This window comes from Anarhichas minor, unplaced genomic scaffold (genome assembly GCF_050575085.1).
Source record: "Anarhichas minor isolate MPS153535 unplaced genomic scaffold, ASM5057508v1 ptg000043l, whole genome shotgun sequence".
NCBI lineage: Eukaryota > Metazoa > Chordata > Actinopteri > Perciformes > Anarhichadidae > Anarhichas > Anarhichas minor.
In genome coordinates this window covers 1227512-1244887 of record NW_027466489.1, presented here as the reverse complement: position 1 = coordinate 1244887, position 17376 = coordinate 1227512, and the positions used below count along the sequence as shown (strand labels likewise).

At 42.5% G+C, this 17376-nt stretch overlaps 2 protein-coding genes across 2 annotated transcripts; both read left to right on the top strand.

The window, feature by feature from the left end:
* The first annotated feature begins 517 nt into the window (after positions 1-517).
* Positions 518-13690, top strand: espl1 (extra spindle pole bodies like 1, separase). The gene is made up of 31 exons (XM_076110846.1): positions 518-598; positions 851-1153; positions 1260-1997; positions 2162-2263; positions 2412-2523; positions 2659-2786; positions 3017-3210; positions 3324-3566; positions 3707-3851; positions 3964-4123; positions 4293-4432; positions 4637-4771; positions 4871-4987; positions 5092-5263; positions 5379-5507; positions 5622-5778; positions 6499-6608; positions 6796-7931; positions 8018-8435; positions 8655-8780; positions 9026-9239; positions 9369-9574; positions 9898-10025; positions 10264-10386; positions 10549-10698; positions 10808-10975; positions 11129-11233; positions 11325-11440; positions 11522-11605; positions 12110-12274; positions 12369-13690. Exons 1-31 carry the CDS (start codon positions 518-520, stop codon positions 12568-12570), a joined length of 6507 nt encoding a protein of 2168 aa, XP_075966961.1. The 3' UTR covers positions 12571-13690.
* A 141-nt stretch (positions 13691-13831) lies between these two features.
* Positions 13832-16336, top strand: pfdn5 (prefoldin 5). Its single transcript, XM_076110848.1, has 6 exons — positions 13832-13941; positions 14298-14400; positions 14591-14622; positions 14733-14807; positions 14918-15023; positions 16094-16336. Exons 1-6 carry the CDS (start codon positions 13876-13878, stop codon positions 16177-16179), a joined length of 468 nt encoding a protein of 155 aa, XP_075966963.1. The 5' UTR covers positions 13832-13875; the 3' UTR covers positions 16180-16336.
* The last annotated feature ends 1040 nt before the right edge of the window (positions 16337-17376 follow it).

Below are 17376 nucleotides of genomic sequence, written 5' to 3'. Positions count from 1 at the left end.
AATGCAACTTAATAACTAAAATATTTATGTTTGTCATGGTTTTACAACTCATTGTAAAACTACTTGTATGTTACTCTCGTCCTGTTTTTTTATATATGATCATAAAACTACGATACCCATAAGCCCTAGAGCTTCCGGTAAAAAGCGGATGTGCTGTCTGATTGGTTAGCAAACACCTTTCAAAAACAGTGCGCGGGGGTGCAGTTTTCTTGAATGTTAAGGATTTGAATCTTTAAACTTACGCAACTTTTGCAGCAACCTTACCGCTGCTTAATTGTGTCGTTATGGAGAAAACGTCTGCTTTTTCTCTGCTGTGAATATAAAAGTGTTGCCATTTAGGTCTCCTGCTTGAAGTAAGTCGCTGTATGTTGTCTCTTTGAAGCTAGCAGACGTTAATGTTAGTCGAACGGCTTCATGTTGTGGTTGACGCTAACGTTAGCTAAGCTACGCTCCTCGCTCAACCGACGTTTGACACTAAACTTTCTACTTTAATAACGTGTTTTCTACAGCTGCAGACATGAAGTGTCTGAAAGTGGACGAGTACGTCAAGCGGACTTCTTCTGTGGACGAGACGGAGCTTTTACGTCAAGAGCTACAGGTTAGCGTAATCATCGTTTGTATAAGATGAACCTCTCGTATTCCTAATAACGTTTTCTACAAGATAACGTGTTTAAAGCACAGGATTTTAAACGACATTAAGGCAGCAATAAAACATATACCGTAATATATAACTACAATCATTTAAATGACCGTTTGGATGCGGCAAGTTCCATTTGCTGTGTTAAAATTGTGTTTTTGAGAATATAATGCATTTTGTAATGTCTTTTTCTTTTGTACATATGTTTTGTAGAATTATGTGAAGAGTCGGTCGGGCCTCCAGGGTCGCACACTGTGTGACAGGGTCATCAGGGCCTGTAACCATCAACTTGGAGTTGGATCACCTAGCTTTGACCATGTCCGTCAGTTGGTGCAGCTGGTGGAGCTTTCCCTTCAGGGCTATGACGTTTCTGCAGCACTCGTCGCTAAGAGCAGTACACTATACATGGAAAAGATAATTTTCCATATTGTCAAGAAGCTAAGCACCCTAGAAGCTCACAGGCTATGTAGCCATGTAGCTGGGTTGCTTTACAGCAGGCTTACCCCAGCCCAACAGGTATGCATCACCTTCTATTTCAGTTAATTTACATGCGTTGTGTGTTCCACATCTGCACTGAATGATCGCCTTGTTAACAAGGTTTCCACTTCTATATGGTCCGTAGGGTGAGGACTACTGTGTCCTTGTGCGGAGCTGCTTCTCCGTGCTCTGGAATGGACTATCTGCTACCAAAGACAAGAAAATCCTCAATCCCCGTGACAAACTCCACTGCCAGATACAAGCTCTGAGCTTCCTTCTGTTGTTGGACACAGAAAGTGTAACCCCCTCTCTCTCCAAAGCACCCGTATATACGGAGAATGCCATCGCTGACTTTGAGAGTAGCTGTGAAGCGGTGACCAAGGACGATGCTTCTTTTCTTCTCCAGGAAATGCACACACTTTTCAACAGATGCTGGACTGGTGGTCAAGGGTCCAAGCAGTCTCCTGAGACATCAGGTCTATATACGCTTTTTGAAATGGTGCTAATAATAGTGAAGGCACTTTGTAAGGCTGGTCACTATGACATGGCTTTCACCTTCCTGAGGGACATTGAGAGCAAGGTCGGAGACCGTGCTAACTGTCGCTGTACAGCCATGGTACTCTGCAGATGGGCAGTCAAGATTCATTCTACGATGAAGGCTGGCGGGGAGAGTGGCCAGGCTTTGACGGAGTGTGCCAGGGCCTTGAGGTCTCTTTCAGCCGACCTGGGGGACAGAGAAGCGCATGCAGTCCTGGAAGGTTGTGGACTTGTGGTGTGGGCTGTCGAAAGTGACCACAGCAAGGGAATAAGTGGACCTGTGCTCCTGGCTTGGTTTTCTTTTTGTGAGGAGCACCAAGAGCGGATAGTAAAGACGCTAAAGAAGGTGAGTATAGCTACTGACAGGACAATTAGTTATTTTAGTTTTGTGTGTGTGTGTGTGTGCTAGAAACAAAGTAGGGGAATCATTCTGTAAAATTAGAGCACTGTTGGGTTTTTCTTGAGGAAAACTTATACAGATTACAAACCTGTGATTTGCTTCATCTACAGAGTTCAACATGCCAGGCTGAGTGCAGCAGACTGCAACAGGCGCTTTGCTTCAGTATTTACCAAGGCTTCGTGTTTGCTTACGAGAGCATGCTCGCCTCACAGGTGAGGCTGCTTCTGTAGTATCCAATTTCACGGTGTTGATGATGGCACCAAAACTGAAAATAAGACCAATGAGTCACACAGTTAGAACTTGTTGCTGCCGTTCTAATTGTGCTTCAGGTTTTAGTACTTATTGTGATTTTGTTCCCAGCTGGAGAACAGTGACACACTGGACAGGGTGCTGCTCTACTGCCAAGCCACATCTGGACAGATGATGACTGAACTGCGTAAACTGTCTGGTGAAAACCTTCTCGTCAAAGCAGGTAATTATTACATTCTAGATTATTAACATGTGGGGTCTTGTGAGTGGTTCTGAAATGCTTACTTAAATTGCACTATATAGACAGTATTTTATTGTTCTATTGAATGGCATTTTAAGATTACCTTGTGTCTTGCAGTGATTGCTGTGAGCAACTTGGCTTGTGGATTTTTCAACCGGCGTCTCTACGACCAGGCCTTCACACTCGTTGAGATTCTCTGCAGGGATCTGTGCAAGAATGTCCCCGTCTCGCTGTCTGTCGATAGGGTAAGTCCTTCAAGTGTGTTTTTTATTTGTTGTATTCTACACATACACATTGTCTTAATACTATAGTAGTGTATAAATCATGTCTTTGTCTTGACTGGGCTTGGTTGTCGGTATACAGATCACCTCCTGATTTTAAATAGGTTGTGATAGATGCAAACCCAAATGATCCTGAGGAACATTTTTTATTTTCACACTCTTCTCTATCATTAACATGGCTTTTGACTACCTAGTTGAGCCGACCCTTCATGCTGGCTGTGCAGACGTCCAGGCGGGCTGGACAGCTGGAGCGAGCGCTGGACTGGGTGATCCTGTGGCTGAAGGCTCTGGGGGACAAAATCACGACTCATATGTCTGAACCGGTCTCCCTGTGGGTGAAAACAAAGACTGACGCTGCCTGTAACTCGGAGGAGGACATCCGTCTCAGGTACAGATACGGGGTTGTTGTTTTTTTGTTGTTTTTTTTTGTGACATTTATTTCTCAGAGAAGGTGTTTTATGGATTACTAATGGAAAGGAAACTTGTCCCCTCCTGAAACAGGACATTACGTGACGGTTTTGGCCCTGATGTCCCAGATGAGCGAGTAATGCTTTGCCTGTTGGAGGAAGAGTTGCGTTGCTATAAGGGGTTTGCAGGAGACACGACCCAGGAGCGTTACAACACACTGTGTGATCTGTTGGACATCTGCCACGAGGACAGCTCCCACACCCATCTGCGTGCCGTCTACCTCTGTGAAATGGCCCAAGTTGTGTGTTACCAGGATTTCAGTGAACAGACGGACTGGTAGGAGCTTTTATTTACATTATTTCTAACGAGTGGTGCTCCTTGTCATTTACAGATACACTGTTCTTTGTGTGGTCAGGGCAAAGGTTTTTGCAGCTGGACTGTCTCCATCTTTATTATGTTCATTTGTAACCGTACAGCACAGCAGTTGATTTTACCCACGAAGCTTTACGGCTACTTGAAGAAGAACCCGAGACTCCAGAGAACGCTGACAGACTGAAGGATGACAAGGCCCATGCTTTACTTTGGCTCTATATCTGCACTCTCGAGAAGAACCTTCAGGAGGTTAGCTCTATTATAACCTGTAATCAACTATCTTCTGGATTTAAGTCTTAGTTTAACACACTGACCAAGTGTCTTGTGATTAACTAATGGTGCTTGTTTTGTTTTTGGTCAGACCATTGACGGGGACAAAAAACAGCGAGAGTTGCGTGAGCAGACACGGTGTGTGGCCAATCAAATAGAAACCAATGATTTTGATTATGAAGACAAGCAGAAGACACAAGACAGCATCCTGGTCTATGAAGGCTTGCATTTTAACCTGGCTGCAGAGAACAGTAAGAGCCTTTTTCATATCACCAATCAGCCGACTGTAGACGCATGACATGATGCTTATACTTGTCCCATGTTCTGCTATTCTGAACACATCTCTGCCAAGCTATTGGTGGGACTAATCAACTTGCTGCCTTGAGAATAAAAGACATTGTTTTTTTTATTTCCTGTAAGAGTTGTGCAAGCCTCTGGAAAGAGCACTCGAGGAGTGGTCCGCTCTTCTCCAGAGACACGGCCCGCCTTCTGTCAGAAACCCCAAACACACCTGTAGCTCCATCGCTGTGACTGCGGCTCTCTTTAAACTCAAAGGAAAGGTAACGATGCGTTCTGACGGGTCTCTCTTTAGTTTCTCTCTCCATCACCAAATTGATTGAGCTTCTATCAAATAAGTAACCTTAAGCAAATATTTTAATTTAGAAGTTTTACTGTAAGAAAGACGTAGATGTGTAAGTGCTATTTTATGATGTATTCTGTGGTCAGGTTATTATAAGTATTGTTCACATCACTCTCTTATGTAGCCTCTAAAGGCTTTGGAAGCTTACCAGCTTGCGATTGGACTTTCACGTCAACTTGCTGATGCCCACGGATGTGCCAGCTCCCTCTGTCAATCAGCCAGCCTCCTGCTGGATATGGGCACTCCTGAACTGGCTTTGGTAATGCAGTTTTGAAATAAGTATTTGTAGCAAACCTTCTATATCTCATTTTATATACTATACCTCACTTTGTTTATTGTGCTGCTTTTTTTTTGTAAGGCCCAGCTAGAGCAAGCAGAAAAGTTTCTCACTTCTGTTACGACTGCTGATGGACCTTCTTCTCTGTCTATGCTGGCCGTTCTGTTGAAAGCGCAGTACTGCTACAGCACAGGACAGGTCAGTGACATGTCTGCAAGCAGGATTTCTTGCATGTTGTTGTTTTTTCTGCTGGAATAGGTGATTCTATCAAATTGCCCCTTTTCCTGTTGGCCATGTCTCAGGTGGATCGTGGAGTACCTTATCTGTGTGAGGTACTTAAAGAAGTGAACAAGCAGAGGCAGTCAAAGAGTTGGTACCTGCTGCGTGCTCGCATGCTCCAGACCTGCAGCTCCTATCTGAGTTTGGACACCGCTGCACTGCCACAAGCCCAGAGAAGCCACATCACACAGCATGGTTAGCTAAAGCATTTGCCACACTGAATAGCATTTCTGTTTTCATTTTGCTTTGTGAGACTGGAGAGCGGAGGTTTGCAGCTTTAGTGAAGTAAGGACTTGTGATTGTGTCTCAGGTCTAAATAGCCCGGACACTGTCCTATATGAAAGTCTGAAGCTTCTCTGCAGCCTGCTGGTCGCTCTAGTGGGGAAGGGCCTATATGGGTCTAACGGCAGCAGCTCAGACATGCGCTTCATCGACCAAGGTAGGTTTGTCCCACACACGGACTGAATGAAAAAGCTTCTAATACCTTTTATTGATGTCTCTTTTAGTGCCGTCTGCCATGATTCTCTCCCTCTCGCCCTTGATCTATGAGCAGGAGATAACTTGGTGCTAAAGTGGCAGCTGCTCGCAGAGCTTCTGAACTGCTCTATGAAGGTTGTGGCTGTGAGGAGCAGCTGTGGAGCCGTCAATGACGCCAGGCTCCAATGTCTAGAAGCCCTCAAGCTGGCCATCAAGCTGCAAGCACTCAGCCAGTACGTACATGTGCACGCTCGAGGGTTAACATGTAAATAGTGAAGCCGTGTCCAAACGATGGCTTGTGCCCTGATATTATCAGTGTGTGCTGGCCGATCTTAAATATTTTCTCTCTGCATGGTACAATGCTAAAACTCACCGGCAGCTCACAGCTTGTTTCTCCTCTTATTTGTTGTGTGCTGTTTAGCTTGATGTGGTGTTTGAGCCCATTAATTGGACCTGAAGTTTTTACTGCGGTCACTTTAAACTGTTAAAATAGAATCTATACAGTATAGTTCTCTAGCGTATTGATTAGAATAATACTAAATGTTAGTCAGTCATAACCCCCCCCCCCCTGTACAGTCCACTGCAATCTAATACAACAGCCCTGTAATAAATCCCAATTATAAGACTCTTATTATAGATATGTTTTTTTAGAGGAACTGATTCAACTCTAATAGGATTTACTTTGTTTGCGTTATACTGTATTTTAAAGTGTTTTTAATATTTTGTCTTATTACAGTATAATTACAGTAATTAAAATCAGTATAACTATATGAATTTGATCCATTAGTACATATTAAGTAATGCTGTGCTTATCATGCATCACAGTACAGATTTACAGCACAATACATCGGAGCTAATGTGGTCACATTACAAACTCGTGCTTTTTTTTTTTTTTTTTTTTTTTTTTTTTTTAATGGAAGTCGCTCTTTTCTTTGCTCTTGTCGTTGTTTTAGATGTGCTGAGCTGCTGGTGATGAAAGCTGAGTTGGAGCTGATGCAGGGGGAGAGGGAGGAAAGTAGACTTGATTTAGACAAAGTCCGAAACCTCCTGGAACTCTGTACAGGTGTGTTAAATACAAAGCTCCTGTTCAAATGAGGCTGGATATTTAAGTAAAATTGTGTTGTGATTTGATACAGTTGTGTTGTAGTATTTAAAAAATAAGTTGTTGCCGTTTTTTGTTTTACGTATGTTATGACTATTGTCTAATTTAAAGCTCGTCTCTTTCCTCGTTCTGTTTTTCTTATTCTCAGATTCTTCTGATCAGGTGCAGAAGGCTGAAGTGAAAATCAAACCAAGGAAAGGTCGCCCGGCACAGAAACCTCAGGTGCCCCTTCCTGCCTTGGAGGATGACCTTAAGGGCATCCTGAGCATCAGGTGGATTGGCAAAGAACCCGTAGTGAGGGATGTGGCCAGCTCCCCGCCTTTAAAAGCACAGCCTCGCCGCTGGCTCTCCTCGCTGGCGCATGAACGCGACTGCCACTGCCCCTGCTGCTCGGAGCCCTGTCTGGGCCGTGCCACTGCTCGCTGGGCAGCCGCACAGGCCGATCTGGTGCTGCAGCTAGATCCCAATGAAGCCAAAGTCAGTTTGAAACTTCAGACGGCAACATTAGCTCGCTGTAAGAGTGTTGTTGCCAAACTTGGGGCAAAATTGGCTAAACTCTTGCCTCCCTGTGGCCCTGGCAAAAGTCCCTCTAAGCCCTCCCTGATGGAGGACGTGGTGGGCCGTGTCTACCTTCACATGGCCCTGTCGGCGCTGGAACCAAGGCTCAGCAAGGTCTGTGGTATATGGAAAGTACTGGAAGCTGGCTTGGCCTTTGTTGATTCCACACCTTCTCCTGTGCTAAGACCTGTGAGAGCCGGCCTAATGGCAACCAAAGCCATCGTGTCATTGGTTGCCTTGGCTGCGAAAAAGGGCTGCAGCCCAGAGGAGCTCTTCTCTAATGCTTGGACTTGGAATGCACCAAACGAGGATAAAATGCTGAAATCGGCGCAGAAAGCGGTGCCTCCCCCGTCCTCGCTTAAGAAGCCTAAAGAGCCAAATCGAGACCTAGATGTTCTTGACAAAACAAAGAAGGTCAAGCTTGTCAAGCCCAGGATTCAAGTGACGAGCTCGTCAACCAAAGGAAAGGGACTTGTGCCCATGACGCCAGTAATGGTAAAGCCCGAGCCATCGAGTAGGGAGCGTGACTCTTTTGACTTTAACACACTGGTACCTACGTTGGCCTGCACTCCGATTCAAAAGCTGAAAGCCCCCGCCTCAGTGCAGAAAGCCCCGAGGACCGCCTCTAAGCTCCAGTTTCATGTGTATGAAGAGTTGTCGCCAGTTCAAGCCAAAGCCCAACCTGTGCCTGCTGCCCCCAGACGCACAAAGAAGTCCCGTTTCGTGGTAAGCATCTAAAAAAAAATACATCTTTTTGTGTTTTTATTTTTCTTTATGGAAAAAAAAAAAGTATTTCTTATATTTCAATACAGATCGAGTTTAGCGACGAGAGTGACACGGAAGCCAACCCCCCGGCAGAGCCCGAAGAAAAAACCGATGTCCCTAAAAAGCGAACAACCACAAGAAGAGCTGCACAGAACTGTAAAACAGCCCCAGATCCACCTGCAGAGAAGGTCCCAGCCAAGAGGCCGGCCCGGGGTAAGAAGACCACTGCAATGCCCCGGGTGAGTTCTGAGGATGAGGAGTCTTTGGTCTGTCAGGCCGCCTCAACCAGAAGAGGAAGAAGTAGGAGGGAACTGTCCAAGACGGAGGCCGATTCAGTGGAGGAGCCAGACAAGATGAGGACCATTGAGGAGGAAACTAATCGAGTTCTGAACATCAGCATTGAGCAGCTCAGGACATCTGACTCTGAAGAGGCTGAAGACCGCTCTGCTTCAAGTAAAGATATCGGTGTGTATTTTGTTTGTGAAACTCTCCATTAATTAGTAAACATGGAACTTAATTACCTGGCATTTGTGCAAAATAGGTTTTGTTTGTGCATTTAGTGATGACTTCCCAGCCTTCCCAGCTCACTGTTAATGATTTGAAACTCAATGGTCATCATCACTGCATCAACAAAATGTTGATATAGAGCCAGAGCTCTCATCTCTTTCTTGTCTCTCTACATAGATTTTGAGGTTTTGCGGAGGGATATGTATTGTGATTTGGAGAGAGACGACTTGTCTGAACTAAGGAGCAGAGGTCACCTGAGAGACGGTCCACTAACACACCTCCCTCAGTCATACACCAGGCCAGGTGAGGCTTTACACTACTGCATTATGACTCTGTGTCTTTATGGTATAATGTGTCCTTTCATTGGTGTGAGACTGGCAGTCTCTGAAATATGTGTGTATGAGAGGAGGGAAACATTAAAATCTAGAAAGCATCTTGAAATAAGGGATGTAATACCTGAAGTAAACACTGTTAAAGTCTGAGTAGCTCTTTAACCTTCTTGGCTCTTCATCCAGTTGTGTCTGTCATTTTTCTCTTTCTCCTCTCAGACAATCTTTCCCTGGAGGATGTCGAGTTGCTGCTCCGCTCAGCTTGGTTGGCCCTCCAGCACTTCCCCTCCCCCACCATCTACCCGACCCTCTGTGCTCTTCTGGCCTTGACCAGAGGACAGCAGGACCCCGTGACTACAGCTATGCTGCATGCCCACTCCTTGGGCATCACAAATCGTCATCACACGATCAGGCACTTGGCCAGTTGTCTCAAGTAAGCATATGTCTTGTGTGTGTATAGTGTATAGTTTTGACATCTGACAGTTCAAGGCTCAACATTCTTTCACCGTGACAATATTACAAATGGTTTAAGTCAAGTTGCTTTGTGTCGCCATTGGAACAGGAAGCTGAGAAAGGTGTCCAGTGAGTTAGCAGACAAGATGGACGCTCTGAGTCTAGACGAGCTCAGTCCAAACGAGTCCAAGATCTCCACTGAACAGAGGTTGTCGCGGTTGGAGAACATCTTCTCCTTCCCAACTGCTGACTCCGCTACGTTCCCCAAGAACCACTGTCAGGATTTTCTCCAACTAATTCAACTGCTTCCCGCAGGTAAAATATGAAATACTGTCTTGATCTCTGTAGCTAAAGGGTACATTCATGTTTGATTCCATCAAAATGTGTTTTATTTTTAGAAACTGATGATTCTGTGGATTTTAATCTACGAGCAAGTTTTTATTGTGAGTTTGTCAAACTGATAGTATGTCATTCCTTTAGCTACTGCAGCTAAGTGGAGCCTTTTTATCTTCTCCATAACCTGATTTAATTCAGATTACTGGTTGCTTTCATGCTTGTTAAAATGAGCAGAATTTGAACTGCATTACGCTCGTGTACTATTATCCTTTTCATTCTGTGCATCGCTCTCTCCTTTACAGGGGTCACTGTGTGTGTGATGTCTGTGCTCGGAGTAAAACCCGGGGAGATGGGTGACAGCATCATACTGTCCCGTCTCGAGAAGGGATCTGCACCCGTCACTGTCCACACCCCTACCTCTAAACAACAGGTGAGGACGGTACATTACTAATCACAATCTGAAACCAGACAAGTATATTGTAACTGCTTTGCAATATGGTGACACAAGTGACTTTAAAATCCTGCCGTGCTCACACTCACATCTTTTTATCAAGTAGCCCAAAGGGGAAATATTTACCGCAGCTTTCGTTGTATTGCAACTGCTTTTTCTGCTTCAATGAGAAAAAAATGACTTCTAACTTTGTCTTCTGTCTCTGTGTGTTGTGCAGCATTCCATCAGTTGGCTGGTTCAGGAGATGGATAGTATTCAGGTGGAGCAGAAGCTTGTGAGCTCTGTGTCTGAGAAAGCCAAGTGGTGGGAGGGCCGCGGGGCGCTCGACTCTCGAGTTGGGGTAAGTGGAGAAGAGCGAGGGTGCTGCTGGGGAGTCTCAGGGGACTTCACAATGCCTGCATCATTTACGCAGTTTCACTTAAAGTTATACACTTCCACTCAGACATGTAGACGAAGAAAACAACCACATTTTTTTGTCTAATCAACCTGCTCTTTCTTTCAGCGACTGTTGAAGGGGATGGAGGACTTGCTGGGGTGCTGGTGGAGCTTTCTCTTACCCCCTTCATTGGATCCTGAGCTCTCCAAACAGGCACAGCACCTCTGCAAGTCTTTGTCTGCAAAGGGAGTGACAGTCAGTGAGGAAATGTTGAAGGTGCGTGTTGTGTTTGGCCTTTTTTTTGTTTTTTTTTAGATCCATGGACCTTGGTTTCTGTTGGAAAAGGAACCGCAACCACTCACACGTTTAAACTTCTGTGTTTCAGGCGGTGCTGTCGGCCTCTCCTGTGCTCTCCCAAGAAGACCTGAAGAGATTTGCTCTGGGAGTCTCTCCGCAGTGGGACACCAAGTGTGACCAGCTTCTCCAAACAGCCGTGTCCCGGCTCGCTTGCAGAGAGGAGCCCCGCGGTCATGTGGTTCTCATCCTGGACAAGGTTGGTTTCATCATCTCTAAGAAATACTGCATTTTCCTATAGCCTGATTTGTAGAAAGAGAGAAAAGACCTCCAAAAGCACTCGTGCGATATGTTCTCAGTGAGGTAGGATGATGCTAAAATGTAGAGGTATCCTCTCCTGTTTCTTTTGCAGTACCTTCAGAAGCTGCCGTGGGAGAGCACCTCCATCTTACTGTCTCACTCCGTCAGCCGGATGCCTTCTCTGCACTCTGTAATTGGACTGAGCATTCAGAAAGAGGTACGATTAAGCTCCATAACTGTGCCAATAGGGCCTGTGGTGAAGATGTAGTGGTAATTACGGATATTGTTTTTTCAATCTTCCCTTTTAGACCGACTCTCAGTCCATCCTGAAGCAAGGTGTGGATGCAAGGCAGGTGTTTTATGTGGTGGACCCTGATGCCAATTTAAGAAACTCTCAAGGACAATTCAAGGAATGGTTTAGCAGGTGAGACCAACACTTGTATGCAAGTCTTCCTGTCCCCAGTCTGTTTTCTTCCCATTTACTACTTTGCCATTCTCATTAAAGTAAACTGGATTGGGCCGGTGTGTGTGGAGTTGCTCCTGACTCGAGTCAGCTGGAAGAAGCTGTTGCTACCAAGGATCTATACATGTGAGTTTGTGATCTTAAGTATCCTGATGGGGAGAGGAAATAATACTGCAAGATATTGCGTTATAAAAGTTCTTCAAAATCACTCTTTGAGCAGATTAGAGTTTAAAACAATTCTTTGATTATTCAAATTTGCGATGTTGTGATGGTAAGTTGATTTTTAGGTTTTCGACTGTTGAAACAAACAACTTGAAGATGTAATGTTGGACTCCAGACATTTTTTCACTATTTTTTTTTTTTTTGACGTTTGATTGAGTTTGATTAATCTCATGAAATTATATTTTAGCTGAATCACTGTAAAGGATCGTTTTCTGTTCAAACTCTGATAAAAGTCCCACAGAGAAAGTGTTCAAATAAATATTGTGAAGTAATTGTAAGAGGATAACTAACACAACACAAATTAGTTCAGTTTTAATATTTTATTTATACAATGTTTGTTTTATATTGAGCCCTTTGATTTGATAACCAGTCTGACTTTATATCGTCTCTGTCCATGTCCTTCTTTAGTTACGTGGGTCATGGTGCAGGCGCACGATTCTTCGACGGTAAATCGGTCCTGAAGCGGCAGATGAGAGCAGCTTCTCTGATCTTTGGTTGCAGTAGTGCAGCTCTGGCAGTGCGCGGAGATCAGGAAGGCCAAGGCATCGTCCTCAACTACCTCACAGCAGGCTGGTGAGATATGTCTTCACTAGCTGTTGAATAATGATCTGTTAAATGTGTCCTATGAATACATTTCGATGTCTTGTTTTTTTTTTTTTGTCCTTAGCCCCCTTTTTTTGGGAAACCTGTGGGATGTCACAGATCGGGATATTGATCGCTTCACCAAAGTCTTGTTGGAGTCCTGGTTATCTGCTGGCTCTGGAGCTTCCCTCCTGGATTATATGGGGCAATCCCGTCAGGTCACACACATGAAACACCTGATCGGAGCGGCACCTGTGGTCTATGGCTTACCAGTTCACCTGCAGTAGATGAGCTGGTAGACCAAAACTCTTCCAGCTAAACTTTGTTTTGCAAGTTTTGGCAATATTAAAGTACTGTATGTTCTTTTATTTAAACTAATGCTTCCATTTTTAAACCAATGTTTTTTTATATTGTGAATGATTTTAAATTTTGCTAATTTTTAAGTGTTTGAATGCTCATTAAATGTGTTGATTGAACAATTTCTGAATAAATGTGCTCTTGAATACAGTCTGTGTCTGATTTGTGGGAATTAATTTGTAATTAGTCACATTTATGTGAAGAGTTGGGGAAAGCCTGAAAAAATATATTTACAATATCTTCTGCAAACAAGAAATATGAGTATGAATATAAGCTTCTATGGATATAAGTTACTATCATTTGGATAAAATCGATTTACTGTGGGAACAAGTTAGATCTTACACAACATATGGAGCTTGTTCTTACAACACTTGTTTATATTTCTTGAAATATTGTAATTTTATTGTAGCTCAAAGCTGTAGCTATGAGATTCTTAATGGATGCATAATTTTCTCGATTTAGTTCCACAGGCATTTGATCAAGAGCTCATACGTGTCGGGTGTAATTTTGAGGGTGCTTTCAGGGGCCCTAGAGCACAAATACTGAGTTACATCAGGGCTACCACTATCCATGTATGATCATGTTAAAGGATTTAGTTGAATGTATAAAATGAAGCAAAAAACTATATATAAAACAATTGGCACTTTCACATTTATTGAAATTTAAAGTGAACGTGACTTTGGGTAACTTGAAATTGCATTTCGATCTTCTGAATTTAAATTATATTATTTGGGGTCATATTAAATAATACCAGTTCGCAGGGTGTCTGTGCCTTTGCACAGTGAAGGATATAACTGAATTTGCATTTAAGTTTAGGTAGGCCTACCAGTTTAAAAATGAAATGACCGACATAGTAGTTGAATTAACTTATCAAGTTTTTATTCGATTGATTGTGGTAATGATACATTAAAAAAAACAAGTGAGTTTTGTCATTTTACGTATCGTGACAATGTGTTCAAATGACTTTATATTGTGAACCCTGAACGTGTAACATGGTCTGTATTTATATTGTATACGTGTGATATGCACTAGAGCGAGAAAAACGCATAGTTTATGAACAGTTTGATCGCATTTAAGTTGAAACATGATTGGTGAGCAAGTCAGGAACCGTTTCCGTGAAAGAAGACGGTGCATTTCGTAACCTGTCCACAGGGGGCGGTGTTTCAAACTAATGACCGCCCATCTCCATCACCCGGAAACGATCACTAAAGGTCAGTTAGCATCGCGCTTCCAACATGGCGGTGAATCTCGCAGACCTCTCCCTGCCTCAATTAGAGGGACTGAAAACCCAACTAGATCAGGTAAGTCAGTAATAAAAAGTAAAGTATGAATATATTGTGACTGTTCGATATCAACGTTATGAGGGCGATAATCTGAATGGAAATGACAGGGTAAGGCAGCTAGCTAGCTAGCACATCTGAAGCTAACGGTACTTAAATATGCAGTTAGCATGTTAGTATTATATGTCTGTCATCGTTTCACGCATTTCGACAGGAGTGAATTATACTTTGAAATGTGTGCTTATTTTTTTGTTCTTATTGTAAATCAGTGGGTTTCAGTTGTCGACTAACGTTACGTTCTTGATGGAGTCAGAAGAGTTCCAGGTGTGGTCGCTTTGACTGTTAACGGTTGTTTTGCTCATTTTCATGTTTTGCAGGAGATCGAGTTCCTGACGTCTTCAATAGGTCAACTCAAAGTTGTCCAGACGAAATATGTTGAAGCCAAAGATAGTATGAACGTCCTGAATAAAAACAACAAAGGTGAGTAGAATACTTTGCTCTGACTTGGTGCCCCACCAAGCTTTTGAAAGGGCTCACTGCACACCAGTGTGTTGCACAAAATGATGTGCCTTGAATATGCATTCGTTTTCCCCAAAGCGTAATGTCGTCATGTTAATGAAAGCCTCTGAAGCTGATTATGTGTTAATTCTTCCTCTCCTCTGTCATACAGGAAAAGAGTTGCTCGTGCCACTCACCAGCTCTGTATCCTTCCTCTCGGGGGCTCATGTTGTGCTGTTTTGTGTTGTGTGTCTAAATGAAGTTCTGTGTCTCTGGAGACGTGCGTACTTTCCCTTGACAGTTCGTTTTCTCAGATGTACGTCCCTGGAACGTTAAACGACGTGGAAAATGTATTCGTGGATGTGGGGACAGGATACTATGTTGAAAAGGCAAATATATTTGCATTTGAAAATCCATAAGTAATGTAATAAATTATGTAATTTACAATGTAATGTAAAACATTCTTACCCTAAATGTAATTTATACTCTGTCTCTGTAGAATGTGGAAGACTCGAAGGCTTTCTTCAAACGTAAAATAGAGTTCCTCACAAAGCAGATCGAGAAAATTCAGCCAGCGCTTCAGGAAAAACACGCCATGAAACAAGGTAAGCTACTTTCTTAAATAGATATCTGATTCCTCATTATTTTTTCACATTTTTCCAATTCAAAGCCAGAAATGTTGATGCTACAAGTCCCTTTATGTTTTAACTAATCTAATGTGTATCACAAGGCAAGTCCAAAACACATTTTAAAATAATGAAATACTAGTTATTTTGCAAATTAAATTATTACAAAGTTATATTCACTAAAATGTAGAAAGAGTTTTCACTTTAAAAGTTATTAATATACCACAGATAATATTTTAGAGTAAAACTAAAATGATTTTACTAATATACATGCTCCAACAAAACATGATAAAAAACAACAACAAACAAATGAGCTTTGAGTGGAAAATATTCTATAATTTGGCTCAACTGACAAAAGGTCAACGTCAAGTTGCTGTAGAAGTATCGGGTACAGTTGTATCAGAGTAGTTTTACAAGTAAATGAGCACAGTATCAGCTACTGGTATCAGTGCATCTCTAATGGTGTAGTTTGTTTATAGCCTAATGTTAACTTTTTACTTTTACTGATTGCATTCAATTGAAAAATCCTATTCGCTTTTTCAATTCAATTTGATTTGTAAGGCCCAATTTTCCCTCAGAGGGCTTTACAATCTGTACAACATATGACATCCTCTGTCCTTGGACTCTCGCATCGGATAAGGACCCCCTTCAAAAAAAAAAGGGGGGGGAAAAGGAAGAAACCTCAGGGAGAGCAACGAAGGAGGGATCCTTCTGCCAGAAAGTTCAATATATGTAATGTGGACAAAATGAACATGATAAAATTACAACATAGTCAATCCATATGACAGAAATGATACGTATAATGAGAACAGTAACAGCATTAGTAGCAGTAATAATAGTAGAAATTATAGTAAAATGATTACTAATAACAGCAGCAATGGATATAATGGACTGATCATGAAAGCACTAATTGTACCAGTAATGGAAGTAGACATGTGACTAATGATGGGAGCAGTGGGTGTTAGGAAAGAATACTTACAAAAATACGTCCTCCATGCAGCACTCTGTAACACACTTATTTACTCGACACATTGTGTTCTTTCTTACAGCGGTGATTGAAGTCATGAACGTGAAGATCCAGCAACTACAACAGACCCAGCAGACATCCCAAGTGGTTGGACCCACCAAGGCTTAATGAGAGCACCTGTTTGAACTCTTCATGATGGGGGGGTGGGTTATGTTTGTGTGTGTGTGTAAACCATGTCACCAGTAGGCTATTGTCTTGGTCAAGAAATCATCTGTATTTGGTCAATTTAATTGGGTGTGCATAATTAAAGTGATCACGGAACATGTTTTTTGTATTGTTGTGTGTTCATCAGTGGGGTCCACTACCAAGACCTCTTTTCTTTTAAATGTATTTATGGTTCCGGGCTGGCGAGAGGCATTATGGTTAAAGGTTTTCCTTTCTCGAGAACGCGATACCTCTCTATCTAGTATTGTTTCATCTTTTTTTGGCCAAGCATGTGGACACGTACAAAGAATTTGACTCTGATTTTATTGATTTGGACCCAAGATACTTGTGTGACTCCACCCTCTTCACTTCCTCTTCACTTCCACCAGCACAGGGGCCGCCTGTTACGCTGGCAGTCCAGCTCAAGGTCACTGGCTTTGCTTATATAGAGCTTCAGGCGATTGTTGTTAAAGCTCTCTGTTCTCTATCAAAACCCAATTCAGTACCACGTCTCAGATATATGTTGTATTTTTTTTTTATGTTCCTTTCCTTCCAATTAGTAAATTGCACCTGCTAGATGATGTAGGTTTCCAAATGGTTAGTGGTTACTCCACTTCTTTCAACAACAAAACTACTAATTTATTAATAAGACAACTTATGTCCCACCCCATAGGTTGTTATTATTATTTGATGACCAGTTGGTGAAAAAATGATGAAATAAATAATTTACAGGAGAATACTGTTCTGCTTCTAGAGCAGTTGAGCAAATGCATGGATATATAATTAACTGATTTGTGACCGTAGTCTTGTGAATCTTTTTTGTTCTTCCAATACCAATATTAATTCTATAAATTTGGTAATTTATAAAATATTAATATTTCACACTGATCTGAGAAAAACATTCTATGTATATATTTTACATTCTGCTTTGCATCCCTTCAAAGCGTGGAAAAGAAACACTTCTCAGTTGTGGACTCAAGTTGCTAATGAAAGACGGAAGTTCTCCCATATCTGTTACAAACTTTACATCGGGTAATTTCCTCTCAGCAATGCGCAGCCAGTAATGAATGATAACTCGGATTTGTTCGCAATGTTACGTGAAATCTAGCTCACTTAAAAGATATGCATGAACAAGCTCTGGGAGTCGCGTCACGACGAGCT